Below are 18,223 nucleotides of genomic sequence, written 5' to 3'. Positions count from 1 at the left end.
GAATTCTGCTGTGAGTCTCACTAGTTATTACCAGAATGTCCCTTCTTTATACTGTAAGAATATTTCTGACCAAGTAAAATGCTTTCAAAATGACATGCTTCAACGAACCATAATATATTACTGTTAATTTGGGTTAAATCTGCAAATTTAGTTTAACTTCTAAACATTAAAATATATCCCTTATCAAATGCATGGGAAAAAAAAATCAATCCATCTTTAATCAAAGGCAAAAGCAAAGACGACGCTGTAGTACCTTTGGTACCGCAGCCTGGAAAACAAAGTCTGTCATGTCCAGCTCTGTGCTGTTGGAGGCCTGTATCGTTATCACTGTGACGCTAGGGTTGGTATTTGACCGTTCAAAGGTGAACTCTATCTTCAAGCCGTTCTTACTGTATGCTGTGATGGAGGGGATGCCTGGAAAGCACAGGAAGATCAGTCTAACTGCAGTCAGCTTAATGCTTACACAATTATTCTTTGCTTCAGTAACTACCTCTCACTGAGGGTGAAGACACCAGTAATCGTACCTGTAGTGATGTCATTGAAGAGAGGCTGTGATGAAAGCCCATCCAACAAGAAGGGGGGCTGGGATATCTGTGGGACTGAGGCAGGGGCAGGAGCAGCAGCTGGAGCACCTAAATGAAACATTTCAATGGTAAGTCAGCATGACAAAGCTCACCAACAATAACAAAAAAACAAACAAAATACAGGAGAAAATTGTTATAACTCAGGTTAAAAGAAGGATTCCTTAAATAAGATGAGAAAAGCATAAACCAGGGGAGCCTGGGTGGCTCAGTCAGTTAAACGTCCCACTCTTGGTTTCGCTTGGGTCAGGGCTATGAGATCAAGCCCCACATCAGGCTCCACGCTGAGTGCAGAGCCTGCTTAAGATTCCCCTCTCCCTCTGCCCCTCCCCCTCCTCATACTCTAAATAAATAGATAGATAGATAATATATTTCTTAAAAAAAAAAAGAAAAAGAAACCATAAAGGGAAAAGAACTAAACATTCAAATAGTTTAAAATCAGTAACTTTTATTCATTATAAAATACTATAATAAAAATGAAAGACAGACCACAGGCAGCAGAAAATGTCTGCTACAAAACAGCAAATGGATGAGTATCCAGAACATAAATATCTTCTACAAATCAGTAAGAAAAAAAGATAATTCAACCTAAAATGGTAAGAGATATAAACAAGCAATTAACAGAAGAGGGAATCTGAATGAAAAGAGAATCGTATGTAAAGAGATACTGAACATTACCAGTAATAAGGAATATAAAGTTTAAAACCACAATGAGATCCTACTTCACATCCAACAGAACGGTGAAAATTTCAATGTCTGATAATACCAGATACTGATAAGAATATGGAGCAATGCAGACTTCTCTACTATAGGAATGTAAACTAGTACAAACAACCTGGAGAACAATTTGGCAATTGCAGAGCTGAACATGATTATACCTCTAAACTAAAGTTCCTCAACCTCAAAACTAATGAAATTTTAGGCTAATTATATGCTGTAGGGGGCTATCTTGTGCACTGTAGGGTATTTACCAGCGCCACTGGCTTCTACCCATTAAATGATAGTAGCATCCTCCCAGCTGTGATAATCAAAAATATCTCCAAACACTGCCAACATCTGACAGGTAAAATAGTATTTTAATAATAACAATAATTTAATAAGATTTTATTTTGTAAGCTAAGTAGATCAAGGCATTTACTAAACCTTATAGATGTTAAATACTGCATAATAAAATTTTAACACACATGCACACACACCCTGGGAGAAGTGGTATGAAGTGGAGGAAAGAAGTCACCAAATGACCATCTTTATTTGATACTTGCAAGTAAGAACAAGCTGAAGATCATGTAAGTGATAGAAAATGGCCATGAACTGAGAGAACTCAGGATTCCAAGAAAAGGCATAAGAAAACACAGCAAAATAGAGAGTGCATTTTAGGTTTAAACAGATTTCAAACAACTTATTAAATTATCTGAAAATATACCATTTTGAAAAGGATTAACAAAGTGAAGGAAGGCCAAAATCTTTTTTAAAAAAATATCGAAGTACACAAGAAAAAAAATGACATACTAAAAGTTAGCAAGGAAGGTAAAAATATATATGGCTAAGCAAACCACAAGAAGCTAAAACAAATGTGAACACCACAGCAAGTGCAGTCACACACATTACCAATCAAGTATAACAAGATATTCATATAGTTCTAACTTTTAGAACTCTAATCTAGTAATTTTCTTACAATTTCCATTTTCAAAACAATTTTAGAAATGCATTCCCATGGGGTGCCTGGGTGGCTCAGTCGTTAAGCGTCTGCCTTCAGCTCAGGTCATGATCCCAGGGTCCTGGGATCGAGCCCCGCATCGGGCTCCCTGCTCGGCGGGAAGCCTGCTTCTCCCTCTCACACTCCCCCTGCTTGTGTTCCCTCTCTCGCTGCCTCTCTCTGTCAAATAAATAAATAAAATCTTAAAAAAAAAAAAAGAAAAAAGAAAAAAAGAAATGCATTCCCATGGAAAATCAGAGGCTACTCAAAATATATAGCCAGCATTATGGGTTCCCAAGTCCCTCAGATTTTAGCTCTTTCCTCCTGTAAAGGAACAATAAGTAGTTTTGGGAAACAATAGAAACTCACTGCTCCGGTTCCCCTAAAAACACACACTAAATTTATTTCTTAATTTCCACTTACTTAAATGACTGTGCATTAGGATATATGACTGTAATGATGGCTTAAAGAATATAAAACTCAAAAATCTTTAACCTAATAAAGAAAATGGGGAAATGCGTTTAAAACACATGATGAATAAGGAAAATCCAGGCTCTTTTGACATTTTATCAGTTTGCTTTTTCATGTAACACTAGGAAAGTAAAAACGTAAAAAGAGAAACAAAATAAAACATTAAGACCCCCTGATATTAAGCGTCTGCCTTCGGCCCAGGGCGTGATCCCGGCGTTATGGGATCGAGCCCCACATCAGGCTCCTCCGCTACGAGCCTGCTTCTTCCTCTCCCACTCCCCCTGCTTGTGTTCCCTCTCTCGCTGGCTGTCTCTATCTCTGTCAAATAAATAAATAAAATCTTTAAAAAAAAAAAAAAAAAGACCCCCTGATAAATGAGTCAAGATACAAAAGGAATATGCAAAAAAGAAATTCATGTGTAATACAAAAATATATGTAAATGTAACACTCCCTGTGATTGAAAAAAACAAAAATTAACAAAATAATAGGGCCAGTCTTTCACCTGTTAGGGTTTTTAAAAAATGATAATACACAATACTTACGACTGTACAGTGAAACTGGTAGACAGATGCACTGAGGAAAAGATACAACATTTACTAAGTGCATACTACATGTCCTGCATGTTCTGAATAAGTCACCATCCCTCATAAAGAGCTCATAAGGTAAAGTATTTATCATCTTTTTAAAAATTTTTTTAAAGATTTTATTTATTTATTTGACAGAGAGAGACAGCACAAGCAGGGGGAGCGGCAGGCAGAGGGAGAGGGAGAAGCAGGCTCCCCACTGAGCAGGGAGCCCGATGCAGGACTCGATCTCAGGAACCTGGGATCATGACCCGAGCCGAAGGCTACTGCTTACCCGTCTGAGCCACCCAGGCACCCACATCCTTTTTTTACTTTAAAACATTTTATTTTTAGGTAATATACATCCAAGGTGGTCTCGAACCCACAACCCCGAGATGAAGAGTTGCATACTCTACTGACTGAGCCGGCCAGGCACCTCTCATTCTTACTTTAAACAGAACCAGAAAGACTGAGTAACTTGACCTAAGAATGTAATCCAAAATAAGAGGAAACAGATGTAATGATGATATTTGTTGAGGCATTAGTTACAAGAAAAATCTGAAACATGATGTCCAATAGTAAGGAATTGAGTAAATAACGATGCAAACTTTTTAATGCAATGTTAGACAACCATTTAAATTATAATTGTGAAGATTATGGACTAACATGGAAATGCTAATATGTTAATAAGTAAAGTGAATCATCTATACACTATGTTTTAACTAAGGGGTTATTTTTGCTTTTCGATAGATCCAGTAGAGCTATGGCATCTGAGGATCTGAAACTATTTGGGAATGACTCAAAAGTATATACACATCAGTAACATTTTGAAATTTTGTTAAGACATGAATATAAACCATAAGCTCTGGGAAGAAGCTGTGTTAGGAAAAACCATTTAGCCTCTGATAGCTTGTCTAGATGACCATTCAAAATCCTTATCCTATGGCTATTTTCTATTTGAGGTCACACATGCAGTAACTCACCATTATACTTTTAAAGAAATCACTTAAGATAGAAATTATATGCTATGGTGATACGCTTGGACTTGGGGGTTCATAATGTCACTGAATAATACATCAACAATTACTAACGTCTACTACATATAAACAAACATAAGAAAAAAATGTTCCCAAATGAAAAGTTATGTTTGAATATTATCATCATGGAGATTTTCTCCCTCCATTGCTTTATTAAGAGGGCGAGAGGAAAACAGGTTAACATCTGTCCACCCTCCACAAGTGGCCTTGGCTCCTGAAAGCTAATCATGAGTAGAAAGAAACATACAAAAGTGATGTCTTAGGACACTAACTAAAAGCAGAAGTGACTTGAGATATATTTCTTTTGTCGCCTGAAAGTCCTTTCTATCTTAAATACTATGAGAGCAACTTATCCTCCCAATATTAAAAATTAGACTTTAAGTATTCCCTGTGAATTAGCTCTAGAATACTAGCATGGCAGTTTATATCCCAGATGCTGTGAAGATTCCATTCCTACTTCTCACTCAGCCTCTCCCCTCTTTAACTGATTCACATGCCAGAAAGACTATGTTCAGTGTATTTTTTCCCCAAGGCCTTTATAACCTCAGCCAAGGCATTAAATAACTCCAGTCTGGTCTCACCTGTAAGGTTGATGTCTCCCAGCAAATCAAGAAGTTCTCCACCAGCAGAAGCTGGTTTGCTTGTAGGTGCAGTTGGAATAACAGGTGTTATGTCATTTCCTCCCAACAAATCCAATAAATCATTGGCCTATACAAGGAAATAATATCTCAATTCATTAGTCATTTGTCTAATCTGCAGCTAAAGCAAAGCTCTTTCAACACTTAAAAATAAGGAAGAGAGCCATCGATCAATCCAGGAACACTGAAGGGAATCAGCTGAGAGACAGGTTATAAGGAACTATAAGATCACAAAGATTCCCAGATAAGCGAGTGAAAAGCTACCTGGCTGGTGGGCTGTGGCCCAGAGGGTGGTGGTTTGGTCTCTAGTGGAGCTGGCTCTGTCTCTCCATTTGTCTGCACAATCTCAGTAGGGCCATTTGTGGTCACTTTTTCCATGACAGGCATTCTCTCAAGCAGGGCAGACCTGGAAGAATCTGAAGTGGTTAAATTCTAGGCAGTTAACCTAGATTCCCTACCCAAGACAATCACTGTTACTATATTGGAGTCAAACATGGACAGCCATCTCCCCTCCCCACCCTGTAACACACACACTAAAATAGAAGATGGATTACAAGAATACATGACCTAAATTCCTGGCTGGATTAAGGGCAGGCAAGAAACCTTGAATAGACAAACTGTCCACCTAAATCCCGAGAGACTGGGATTTCTCAGTGGTAGAGAAATTGGTATGAAAGAAAGGCAAATAAGTAGGTATTAACAATTTCCAATCAAGATGATACTGCATAACAGAAGTGGAAAAAAAGATCACGCCTCACAAAGCTAAATATTGGAATGAGATTCTCTTGAAAAAAAAAAAAACAACTCCACTTCTTAACCAAATAAAATGGAAAATGAAGCAAACATTTCATACCAAAAGAAAGGGGAGAAGGTGAATGAGACGACACAGCTAACTTATGTCTTTACAGGGTAGGCAGAATAGAAGATGGATAAATAAAAGCAGTCAGCAATTAGGACTAAATAGAGTTGTGGTGTCCAGTTAGTAAAGCACGAGGAATAAGTCTCCCTTGCGGATTATCATGACAATCTGCTCAGGATGCTAACAGCTACATGCATTGCTTAGCTTCTTTCACTTACCTCATATGGTCATATTTCTTAAAAAGTGCATTATATTCTACTGCCCTCTGCTGGAGTTCCACATCAATGCTGCTTCCATAGATTGAAACCACTTTCTTAATTCGGCTTTGGGATAAAATGACAAACAAATTCAAATACCCAAAAGAAAAATCACAAACAAGCAGAGAAAATAAACAAACCAGTTTTCTGGTTAAAAATCTGAAATACTCCTCTTTCCATATCTTTTCAAAAACAAAACACCTTTCCTTTGTCTTCTTTCATCCAACATCTACCTCAACACCATCATTTACCACTATACTTGTTCTAACTGTATTGCTAGATTTTGTCTGTTAAATGTCCCGTAACCTAAAGTTTGCTAGAAAAAAGTACCAATTATTAATTTGTTACAAAAGAAGTGTATAATGTTCATTCTCTTCGTTAACAACTTTAAAATAAGCTTTTATCAACAAAGGGTTATTACCTGACAACAAATTCTTCTAGTTCACAATTTAAAGAGTTAGTAAAAACTACCATTTTCCACAGGGCCTTACAGAAAGTCTAAGAGAAATAAGTCTGCCTTAAATATGCCTGGCTGGGAAACTAATCCAATTGACTTTTATTCAAAATAGTGAAGAGCAAAATTTAAACATTTAACCACCAAAACCTTCATGATTTTCTTCCTCTTCAGACATCTCAAAATACTATAATAAACCAGAGCCTTTATACAGGGAAATAACTTCTCTACTTTAAAAAAGAGAAAAGGCATTAGAAATCAGATTTTAAAAACATAACTTTTTACCTTCAAAATAATAAATGGTGGGGTATGAGGATAAGAGGGAGCAAAGTATAGATAAAATAAGGATGAACCACAAATTAATGATTATTATTGTGGAATAATAGGAATGTACAATTCATTTAACTATCCTATTTTTGCCTTTGCTTGAAATTTTCGTAACGAAGAGTTTTTAAAAATTACAAATAACACGTCCATCCTACTTTTTCTCCATACTCACTTTACAGTACAGGTGAATCGAGTAGAAAGCTTCATAATGGCAGTGAGGGCATAACCTCGGGTCACAGAGGTGGACATATTAGAGATTAAGACACTTTCTAAAATATCCAACACTTCATCTTCTGTTACCTGGGGAGAAAAAAAAATGTAGGGTGAATTCTAACAGTAAATATCTAAATCTGATATCAAGTCACAGGATGCCCCCAGAAAGACAACTCTACCATCATTACCAAAACTTCTAACACAATCTGTGCTTTGCCATGGTAACTGTCCAAGCTGATCCATCAATCAGAAGCAGGTAGGAGGGAGGTTTAAAAAAAAAAGACTGGAAAATACCCAGAGGGGGCTGAGAGACACATTATATTAGTTTCAAGAGGCAGAAGTAAGGAAGAAAATAAAAGGGGGATAAATAGAGTTCACGTGTTGTTGCCATAACTTCTCCTAAAGCCAGTCTTTTAATAAGCAAATGCAGACATGGATATGTCTGATTTCTTCTTATCAAGCCACAGGGTAGGAGAAACAATATAATTCAGTCTGATGGGGTAAGGAGTAGGTCTGCAGGTGGTTTTAAAATCTCACATAGGGCTAGTAAGTTCCATCTCAAAACTGTTAAGTTTCCCAATATAATTCTGGCATTAACTTCTTTAACAGGTTTTCAAGGAATCAAACTCAACTCCTCATTAAACACTATCCTCCTATAACCAAAGCCACTATTTTCTCCCCTCCTGAAAGAGTAACAAAGGGTACCTGAATAGGTTCTTCCTCTTCACACTGGCCTGATACAAGAAGATCTCCATATTCACCTATACACCATGCAGCCACTTGTACCAAAGGTTGCTGTCAAAAGAAAGTCACCATTTGTCACCATTTGGTTTTTAATCCTTCCAAGGACTAACGCAAATCACAGGTCATCTAATCATAAACGTCAAAACCAAGGCACATCTAGAGTGTTAGTAGTAAGAACACACCAGGAACATAATGGGTAATTTCCCCACCAAAGTAGAAAGTACGTACTTGAGAATAATCACCAAGAATTGCTTTGTACAAGCGCTGGACAGTATAGGCGTGCATTTCCACACTATTGGTTATTAACTGGATCAAGTTGGGGACTGCATCATCACGAACATAGCTTCCTGCCTAAAAGGAAATGCAGTTACCCTTAGAAACACACCATAATGATAAGAAATGTTAGCTATTGCTTTTATTCAAAGGAGACTACTACAAAGCATCCTCAAAGATAAAACTGGTTCCAATTCTCAGGTTTATACACGCAGCTCAAACTTCAAAGTCTTACCTATTCAAATGTCTTACTTATTTAAATGAATATTCTTTTTTTTTTTTAAGATTTTATTTATTTATTCGACAGAGATAGAGACAGCCAGCGAGAGAGGGAACACAAGCAGGGGGAGTGGGAGAGGAAGAAGCAGGCTCACAGCGGAAGAACCTGATGTGGGGCTCGATCCCAGAATGCCGGGATCACGCCCTGAGCCGAAGGCAGACGCTTAACTGCTGTGCTACCCAGGCGCCCCTTAAATGAATATTCTAAGTTTTTTAATTTTATAAAAAATTTTAAAAATCTCCTCTGTCAAAGTAAAAGTAAAATACAAAGGACCTTTATACATTTGAGTAGAAAAGAAAGACCTTTCCTACTCAAAACAGATTAGGTTTAAGATTTCAAAAATTTAAGAAGTATATTCACTGGGAACTTAATTACAACAACCTCTCCCTTCTCCCAACTCCCCAACAAAGTTAAAATCATATGGGCTAACTACAGAAGCCACATTACTCTGGGGGACTAAGAGGGGAGTGTATATCAATGGTCCAAAAGGGTGGCATTTTTTTTTATTTCTTTTTTAAAGATTTTATTTATTTATTTGAGAGAGAGAGTGCATGCACACAGCGGGATGGGGCAGAAGGAGAAACAGACTCCCTGCTGAGCAGGACCCTGGGATCATAACCTGAGCCGAAGGCAGATGCTTAAGACTGAGCCACCCAGGCACCCCCCCAAAAGGGCAGCATTTAAATAAGAATTAAATAGTAACCTTTTTAAAACTTCAATTTATTTAAAATATCACACTGTCCTTTAAAAGCTAGAGTTTATAAAAATTACAGAACCATTCATCCCAGAAAGGGGAAATATTTTATATTTAATCATCCACACTTTAAAAACAAAAACAAACCTGGTCTCTTTAATGTCCTCTTGACTAGCAGAATCTGAGATACTATTTGCAACCATGGGACACAATAAAGCTATTTAACCTACAAGGAAACTAAATCTTGGCCTTGTCAGAGGATTATGATAACCAAGCTGTGCAGGACATATAAACAGTGGAACCTGTGCCTAGTATCAGGCACCTTGATCAAGCTCCTGTTGCTGGGCAGAGGAGTGGATCTGATTTACAAGAATGAGACCAAGAAAAAGGAAAAGGAAAAGGAGAGAGAGAAAGAAAAAGGGAAAGGAAAAGAAGAGAGAGACAGAAACAGAAAAACCCCAGGTGATTGGGATACACACTCCTGCTAAAAGCCAGAGAGAGAAATTTGGGGAAATGGTCAAAAAGGAATGGAGAGAAGCTAAAAAAATAAGTAATTTGTTTTACATTCTTCTTCCCTAATGGGAAAAAGCAGTGCTATAAGTAAGAGGAAGCAAAACATGACCTAATTGACGTTTATACACCACTTCATCCAACAGCAGAAGATATATTATTCTCAAGCTCAAATGGAACATTCACCAAGACAGACCACATTCTGGGCCATAAAAAAAAAAAATCTCAAATTTATTTATTTTTATTTATTTAAAGTAGGTTCCACGTCCAACGTGGGGCATGGACTCATGACACTGAGATCGAGAGTCATATGTTCTACCAACTAAGCTAGACAGGTGCCCCAGAAACATCTCGATTAAAAAAAATAAAAGTCAGGGGCGCCTGGGTGGCTCAGTCGTCTAAGTGTCTGCCTTCTGCTCAGGTCACGATTCCGAGGCCCTGGTCTTGAGTCCCATATTGAGTTTCCTGCTCCGTGGGGAGTGTGCTTCTCCCTCTGCCCCTCCCACCACTTGTGTTTTTTCTCTCTCTCTCTCAAATAAATAAAATCTTTTTAAAAATAAATAATAGAATAAAAGTCATACAGGATTTAACTAGAAATCACTAACACAAAGATAGCTAAGAAATCCCAAAATATTTGGAGATTAAACAACAAATTGGGGTGCCTGGGTGGCTCAGTCGTTAAGCGTCTGCCTTGGACTCAGGGCATGATCCCAGGGTTCTAGGATCGAGCCCCACATCGGGCTCCCTGCTCCGCTGGGAGCCTGCTTCTTCCTCTCCCACTCCCCCTGACTGTGTTCCCTCTCTTCGCTGGCTGTCTCTCTTAACAAATAAGATCTTAAAAAAAAAAAAACAAAAAAAAAACTAAATAACACATAGATCAAAGATAATTATAGACCAGTATCTCTCACCAATATGGATGCAAAAATCCTAAAAAATATATTAGCAAATCAAATACAGCAATGTATAAAAAGACCTATCCACCATAATCATGTGGGATTTATTCCAGGTATGGAAGGTTAGTTCAACTTTCAGAAATCAATTAATGTAATCCAGCACATCAATAAGTTAAAGAGGAAAAATCATAGGACCAAAATAAGATTATACAAGTCAATTAGAAAAATGAAAAGCAGGAGCATTAAAAAGAATGGTTTTGATTTTGACAATATTTTTCTTCAAGAGCTCTTTTTTCTTCATTTAAGCCTTATAAAAACCAACAAAATGTGTCCTGATTCATAGCTTTTGTTAAAATATAATTTCCCCATTACTGCATTTATTAACTTTTTACAAAGTTAATTCAAGTAAATTAGAAAACTAGCATGTCACAGACAGAATTCCACAGCAACAAATATATACACACACCATCATAATTTCAATGATATCATTCCTTCCTACAGATGTTTTATATCTTGCTTAACCAATGCCCATTTGGAGACTTGTATGTATTTCCAGTTTCCTCCCATTATAAACAGGACTGGGATGAACATCTTTGTACATACGTTTTTGTACACTTGTCCTTTAATTTTTCCAAGATAAATTCCTAAAAAGAGAATTAATGAGTTCAAAGGTACAAACTGGGGCGCCTGGGTGGCTCAGTCAGTTAACTGGCCAACTCTTGATTTCCGGAAGTATACTCCGGAAAGACGGCACCATATTATACCCAATATGAAGTGGAGAGTACTGCCTGTTTCTCTATTTCCTAACTAACACTAGGAATTAGATTAAAAAGTATGACGAGTGAAAAATGATACCTACTTTGTAATTTTACTAGTAAGTAAAATTTCTTTTCTTTTTTTTTAAAGATTTTATTTATTTATTCGACAGAGATAGAGACAGCCAGCGAGAGAGGGAACACAAGCAGGGGGAGTGGGAGAGGAAGAGGCAGGCTCATAGCGGAGGAGCCTGATGTGGGGCTCGATCCCATAACGACAGAATCATGCCCTGAGCCGAAGGCAGATGCCCAACCGCTGTGCCACCCAGGCACCCCAAATTTCTTTATTAGTAAGCATATTTGTCAATGTTAACCAGCCATTTCTTTCTTCTTTTGTGAAATGTCTATTCAAATGCCAATTTTTCCATTACAGTGTTTGATTTTTTTCTATTAATTGTAAATTATATATAAAGATATTAACATGCTGTCATATGTTAAGTGTTTTTCTCCTACTTGTCATTTGCCTTTTAACTTTGTAGATTTTTTTCCTTTTGCCTTACAAGTTTTTCTTTATGGTACCTACTTCTGTGACAGCAATTAGACATAGATAGTTATGTTTTCTTTATATGTCACTACACTTTCATTTTGACTGTTAAATCTCTAATCCCTATTAACCAAATGATAAACATGGAAGCTCCAAAACTCTGGAAGACTGCCAAAGAAATACTATCTTATAAAACCATAATTTTAAATTCAGAATAAATCTCGTCATTCAAAACCCTCCAATGGCTTCCTATATATATTTAAAAAAATTTTTTCCAAACTCCTCTGAGGCCCTATATAATCCAGGCCCTCCTTCTGTCCTCCCATTCTCTGCCCCTCATGCTACTGGCTTCACTTGCCTTCTTATTGCCTCCAAGCGGGCCACACTTGTTGCTACTCAAAGGCTTTGCAACACTTGCTGTTGCTCCAAACCTTTGCATGGCTCATTTCACTGAGCTCTCTCAAGTGTTACCTCTTCTGAGTGACCCGCCCTGACTACTCTACCTAAAAAACTTGGCCCACTGCCCCATATTCCACTCTCCCTTGCCATCACTATAGTCCTTCATGCTGCTTCAGTGTTTCTCGTAGTATTTTTTCTTGCCTAACAGGATAGTACGTATTTTCCCATGAATTTCCTATCTCCCCACTAGAACTAGAATGTAAAGCTTCATGAGAACAAGGGCTTTGTCTGCCTCATTAATCAGCACATCCAGCACTTAGTATACGTTGACTAAAAAAACACTACTTACCGTTGTCAAAACACGCATAATTGTGTCTATATGCCACCTTTTGGAAGGTGCATACCTGCGGAAATAATGGCACCAGATGAAACAATTGGAACCTGTAAACTATTCTGTGCTCAGTGACTTTAAAAAATACTGTCCCATAGTCTTTTCTAGGTTTACTGGTAAAGTGATTATTTTTGGACACATCTTACCTTCAAATCTAGCAGCTACCCCCATTTCAAAGGGTAATGAAATGGTACACAAACTCAGATGTTTCACATAATAACTGTAAAAGGAGTTACTGAGCTGAGACATGGGACTCCATCTCCAGTTTTTCGGAAAACATATCATAAAGACAAAGCAAGAGGACAGAGAAGAAAGAAGAAAGGGGCTGTCCCCAGACCCAGGCAACACCAGGGCTAGAAGCTCATGCCCTTACACTCACGGTGCAGAGAGAAGAAATCATCATACTGCTAAAACTGAGGTGCGTCTTCCTAACAGTTTTACACAGAACCACAATTTAGATGCTATGATGTTATAGTTTTTCTATTCTCTACCAAAAAACCCACAAACAAACAAAGGCTTTTCTAATCTCTTCTTCACAGATGAGAAGTTAAAGGACAGATACAAGAGGAGATTTTATGAAAGCAGGGTTCTTTTTGGTCTTAGCATCCATAAATACTGGCTGGAATGGCCTTCTAATGAAGCAAATTTCTAACTGGGAGCCTGAAATAAACATTACACATTTTAAATAGGTTTACAACATTTTCCCCATGTTGTAAAGATGCTTTCAGAAAGTCCCAAGCATCTTTTACCAATAAATGTAAACATTAAATCTTACTTTTCTGCAGCAAGAAAGATTCCAGATGCACAGTCTGCTTTAAATTCCGGCTCACATGAATCCAGAAAATAAAGTAATTCCTTCATCATGCCTCGGATATTATTCCCATTTACCAAAGCAAAACTCAATTCCATTGCACGCCTTGCAGAGGGAAAAAATTTTAAAAAAAAGTTATGGTATTTATAGTAGGAATGAAACAAAGACCCAGGTGTGTTGTTTCTGAACATCAAGTACGGGCTGATGTACTGATGTCCTTCCACAATCTTGTGATCGCAACCTTCGTATACAAGATAACCAAAGTTAACAAGGTTAGTTTTAACATTTTGAATCTTTATTCAACACTTTTCTTCTAAAAGCTCTAAAAGATACACTGCTTATGACCAAAAATGCAGTTTGGGTTCAACAGTCTATGAAGAAGAAATTCAGAACAGTTACAAGGCTCAAAAAAGAGAAGCAACGAAATTATTACTAAATGATAATACCTCTTTGCATTATTCCTTAAAAATGTGATAAAGCCACCATGTTCTCTTTTTATTATATCCACTTCTGTCCAAAAATGATATAACAGTATACATCAAAAGATATATAGAAAATTGGAATAAAAACACACCTTGAAGGTATTATACTAAGTGAAATAAGTCAGAGAAAAAATGAATACTGTATGATGTCACTTACACCTGGAAGGTAAAAAAGTCAAAAGCATAGAAACAGACTAGAATGGTGGTTACCAGAGTCTCAGGGTTGGGGTGAAAGGGGAGATGTTGTTGATCAAAAGGTACAAACTTCAGCCATAACATGAGTAAGTTCTGGGGATCTAACGTACAGCATGACAACAACAATGAACAATAACAAAAATGTATTATATACTTGAAAGCTGCTAAAGGGTAGACCTTATATATTCTCACCACAAAAAAGAAATAGTAACTATGTGGTATGATCCAGGTGTTCACTAACGCCATGGTGGTAACTACCTCACAATATATATCAAATCAATGCACCGTACACCTCACACTTACACGTCTGTGTTAATTTTATCTCAAAAAAGCTGGGTTGTGGGGAACAAAAGAGAGAATGAGGGCTTTGCAAAGGGAAAAAGGGCATGTGCTATGCAGGCAAATAAAAGTTTCCGTAACTGCCTATCAAAGTTGGCAACTAAGGCACAACGGAAATATTTAACATATAAAAGTTAGAAGATTACTACATGAATCTTTTCATATTTGGTCAATGATTTTAAATATGGTTTATAAACTGACTTTCAAAATACCAATTTAACAAGTAAGAAATACTTTTATCTTAGCTAATCTATAAACAACATTCAATCTTTACAGGAATACAATAGCTAATTCTTACACAGTGCTTAAGTACTTTATATATAATAACCCAGTTAATCCTGCATAACCCTTTGAAGTGGGCACTCTTTTTTTTTTTTTTTAAGATTTTATTTATTTGAGAGAGAGAATGAGCAGTGGGGAGGGGCAGAAGGAGAGAGAGAGAAAGAGAAAGAGAGAGAAGCAGGCTCCCCATTGAGCAGGAAGCCCAACCCGGGGCTCGATCCCAGAACCTGAGCTGGAGGCAGTGCTTAACTGACTGAGCCACCCAGGTGCCCCTGAAGTGGGTGCTCTTGTATTTGCATTTTACATATGGGACAAATGAGGCAGAGATAGGTTAAGTAACCAAACCAAGTTTAATAAAGACAGAGCCAAAATTTGAAATGAGGCATTCGGGCTCCAGAGTCCGAGCTCCTAGTGTGAAACAGCCTGTCAAGGAGACACAGGTTTTACTTTCGAAATGCAAAGCCCAGTCATGAGCAATAGAGAAAGAAACAACACAAGAGGAGTCAGAAGGTCTAATTTCTATTCCCAGGTCTGCCTGTACAGGGGCAGGTTTAAAGGAAATCATCTGATTTCTATGGGACTGTATTTTAACTAATTTGTTAAGTGGGGATAGAAATAATCGTCTAGTCTGTCTCGCTGGCTTGCTCTGAGAATCATCTGAGAGGGTGCTTATAAATCCTGCGCAAAGCACCTCCCACTGTCAAAAAAAATCCTGGGGCACCTGACTGGCTCAGTTGGTGGAGCATGTGACTCTTGTAGGGCTGCAGGTTTGAGTCCCACGTTGGGTATAGAGATTGCTTAAAAATAAAATCTTCAAAAAAAAATTTTTTTAATTAAAAAATCCTGTGCAAAGCAGTGAGTTACTGTTGCTGAGTTTAGGTCTATCTTTAGATTGTTCACGCACTTAGCATCTGCTCTCTGCAAATAAAAGGAACTCAATATCAATAGATATTTGCTAAACGAATGGTTTCAGATATCATTTCAAATCTAATTTATTCTGGATTTAAACATACAACCAGAAGTTCACTGAGGCCAACTACAACTAGGTTTTACAAACAGCTCCAGTTCTTCCAACAGATTCAGTAGAGTTACTCCAACCGGGAAAAGAATTTATGCCCTTTCAAAGTGCTATCTGCTGCCTAACGATCATTCGTAGATGCACTGTTCTAAAAACCACAGCTGCTTCTAGAAGTACTGTGAGAAAATGTGTGCTGTCAGCAACTGAGTATCAGCATTGTGATAAAACACTTAGCCGATGGATCACTCCACATTTTCATCCTCCAGCACACAGCGCACAGTACCTCTGTTAAGCAGACTTCTCCCCAGTCTATCTGTACCTGTCTGTCTATCAAAGATGCAAGGACAACTTTGGTTGTGCACAAAAGTGCACTTGTACTTTGGTATTCCTTATTGGCCTTCTTCACTGACCTAACCTTCTCCCTGCCAATCCTTCCTTAAAAAGGATTTACTCAGCTGAGAGTTCATCTGTGAAAATCACGACTAAATAAACAAATGGCAACATTCTCACTCTCAGAACTATTATGACGTTATCGGGGGGGGGGGCAGAAAACTATCAATAATCTGTTACCTTTTTATTGAGACATCCAAATCTTTCAAGCAGTCCACAATCGTGCTTCTGTGCCTCTGTACTGCGTTATGATCTGTCTGCACAGTCTTCAACAAAGATGTCAAAGCTACATATCTGGATGAAACAAAGTCGCAAAAGGCAGAATTAAAAATTCAGGATAGTTCTTCTCTACTTAAATAATGACAAAGAAGATGTCTAATGACTAAATATTTTTAAATATTTAAAAGACAAGACTGAATTAGTGAGTATAATGGTAATATCTTAAAGGCATAAGAGACACTATAATCTTAAGTAGTGGTAACCAGGAGAATTTAGATTCGTATTCATGGTCAAGTTCATTTAAACTTCTAAAAGTGACTGATTCCATTCTTTCAAATTCTTCCAAGTAGTACAACAAAATAAGCGCATAGTATGCCTTTCCTTAATCCCAAACTGCAAGAGGAAATGATTTCAATGTTACCATTTGTATTTTCTTTGCTTTTATTTGATACCGGTACCAAGACGAACCCTATAAAAACCTGAGTTTAAGATTGAAGTATTTAAAAATTCTTTTGGAAGGAGGAGATAATTCAGGGTACCACAATGATTATTTACACATTTTTAAATGCTCACTTGATAAAAAAAAAAAAGAACATTTTCTCCTGATTAAAACAGGAAAAAGGACAAGCAGGATATACTACACGAAGGAAAGTAACAAAGTAAAATACTGATAAGTTCATCTATTTAAAAAAATTAGCTGAAGTTCATAAACACATTCCAGGTTTGCAACACAAAATGTTCTATTTTTCTTCTTAATTTGGAGCAGAGGTCAGCAAGCCACAGCCTCTACCTACAAGACTCTAGCCCTCTGCTGTGTGGTTTTATAAATGAATTTTTATTGAAACACAGCCACTCATCACTTACACAGTCTATGACTGCTTTCACACCAAGATGGAGAGTTTGGAGTAGTTGCCACAGAGACCTTAAGGCCCACAGAGTCTAAAACATTGACCATCTGCTCCTTCACAGAAAAAGTTTGCTGACTCCTAATGCTGACAGTGTAAACAAAAGTAAAAGTTAAGTCATGAAGCAAATCCTCAAATTCTTTACAAAATAGTAGTTTTAAGATCAGACTACAAATAAAAATCCTGAGTTGAAGTTCTAGATAAGTCACTCGATACATGCACGGTCTTGAGCAAAGTCACTCTTGAAAACGCTGAGTTTATAATACCAAGATAAAAGATATTTTCCAGTTGACTTACCTAATATTCTTGTCATTGTTCAATAAGAAACGACCCAGGATGTTTATGGCTAGGACCTAAAGAGAAATAGCATAGGTTAAAATCTAAGAAAATTAAACACTTATGTTGGTTAAGGATCACCTCCTGGCCTCGGATTGTGCAAACTATTTAAAGGTGATCGTTTGTATTTCTATAGATGGCTAGCAAAAAACAAAAACAAAACTAAACTAAAATCTGAAGGCAAACTCATAAAATCATATTCTATTTCAACAGTAATTGCTGGAAGATTATGTTTTAAAGTTTTTATACTGTTAGTGGAAGAACAATATTGGCACAGCCTCACTGGAGAAAAATCTGGCAATAATCATACATATTTTAAACATCTCTGCTTCAACAATTCCACTTCTAGAAATTTATCTGAAAAACACACTTGTACATATGCACAAGAATCTACTGCAACACTATCTGTAATCACAAATGACTGGAGACATCCTAAGCGTCCATTACTAGCAAATTTGTTAAGTACACTATGGCACATCCACACAACGGAGTACCATGCAGCCATTAGGATTCTGACACAAGCTACAACACGGATGAACCTTGAAGACATTATGTTAAGTGAAATAAGCCAGCTACAAAAGGACAATACTCTATGACTCCACTTATATGAGGTATCTAGACAGAAAGTAGAATGATGCATGCCAGGCGTTAGAGGTAGGGAATAATG

The 18,223-nt window shown here is 37.3% G+C and overlaps 1 protein-coding gene and 1 non-coding gene across 2 annotated transcripts in view; both read right to left on the bottom strand.

Annotated features, from left to right (window-relative positions):
• AP1G1 (adaptor related protein complex 1 subunit gamma 1) overlaps positions 1-18,223 on the bottom strand; it is a 75,096-nt gene that overhangs the window by 8,666 nt on the left and 48,207 nt on the right. Inside the window, exons 10-21 of the mRNA XM_045810215.2 lie at positions 17,518-17,573; positions 16,277-16,390; positions 13,355-13,495; positions 12,538-12,592; positions 8,069-8,191; positions 7,802-7,891; positions 7,056-7,183; positions 6,064-6,168; positions 5,251-5,392; positions 4,930-5,056; positions 525-632; positions 254-414 (exon numbers count right to left, since the gene is read on the bottom strand). Of these exons, the coding sequence (XP_045666171.1) occupies positions 254-414; positions 525-632; positions 4,930-5,056; positions 5,251-5,392; positions 6,064-6,168; positions 7,056-7,183; positions 7,802-7,891; positions 8,069-8,191; positions 12,538-12,592; positions 13,355-13,495; positions 16,277-16,390; positions 17,518-17,573 (1,350 nt within the window). The remainder of the gene's footprint in view (positions 1-253; positions 415-524; positions 633-4,929; positions 5,057-5,250; positions 5,393-6,063; positions 6,169-7,055; positions 7,184-7,801; positions 7,892-8,068; positions 8,192-12,537; positions 12,593-13,354; positions 13,496-16,276; positions 16,391-17,517; positions 17,574-18,223) is intronic.
• On the bottom strand, positions 15,894-15,978 carry LOC123800558 (small nucleolar RNA SNORD71). The gene has a single exon (XR_006781947.1). It is a non-coding gene; the product is annotated as a small nucleolar RNA SNORD71 (small nucleolar RNA).

The sequence above is a fragment of the Ursus americanus genome, chromosome 21 (genome assembly GCF_024610735.1).
Source record: "Ursus americanus isolate L20-20 chromosome 21, mUrsAme1.1.p, whole genome shotgun sequence".
NCBI classification, from domain to species: Eukaryota; Metazoa; Chordata; class Mammalia; order Carnivora; family Ursidae; genus Ursus; species Ursus americanus.
This window is presented reverse-complemented; position numbering and strand designations above follow the sequence as displayed.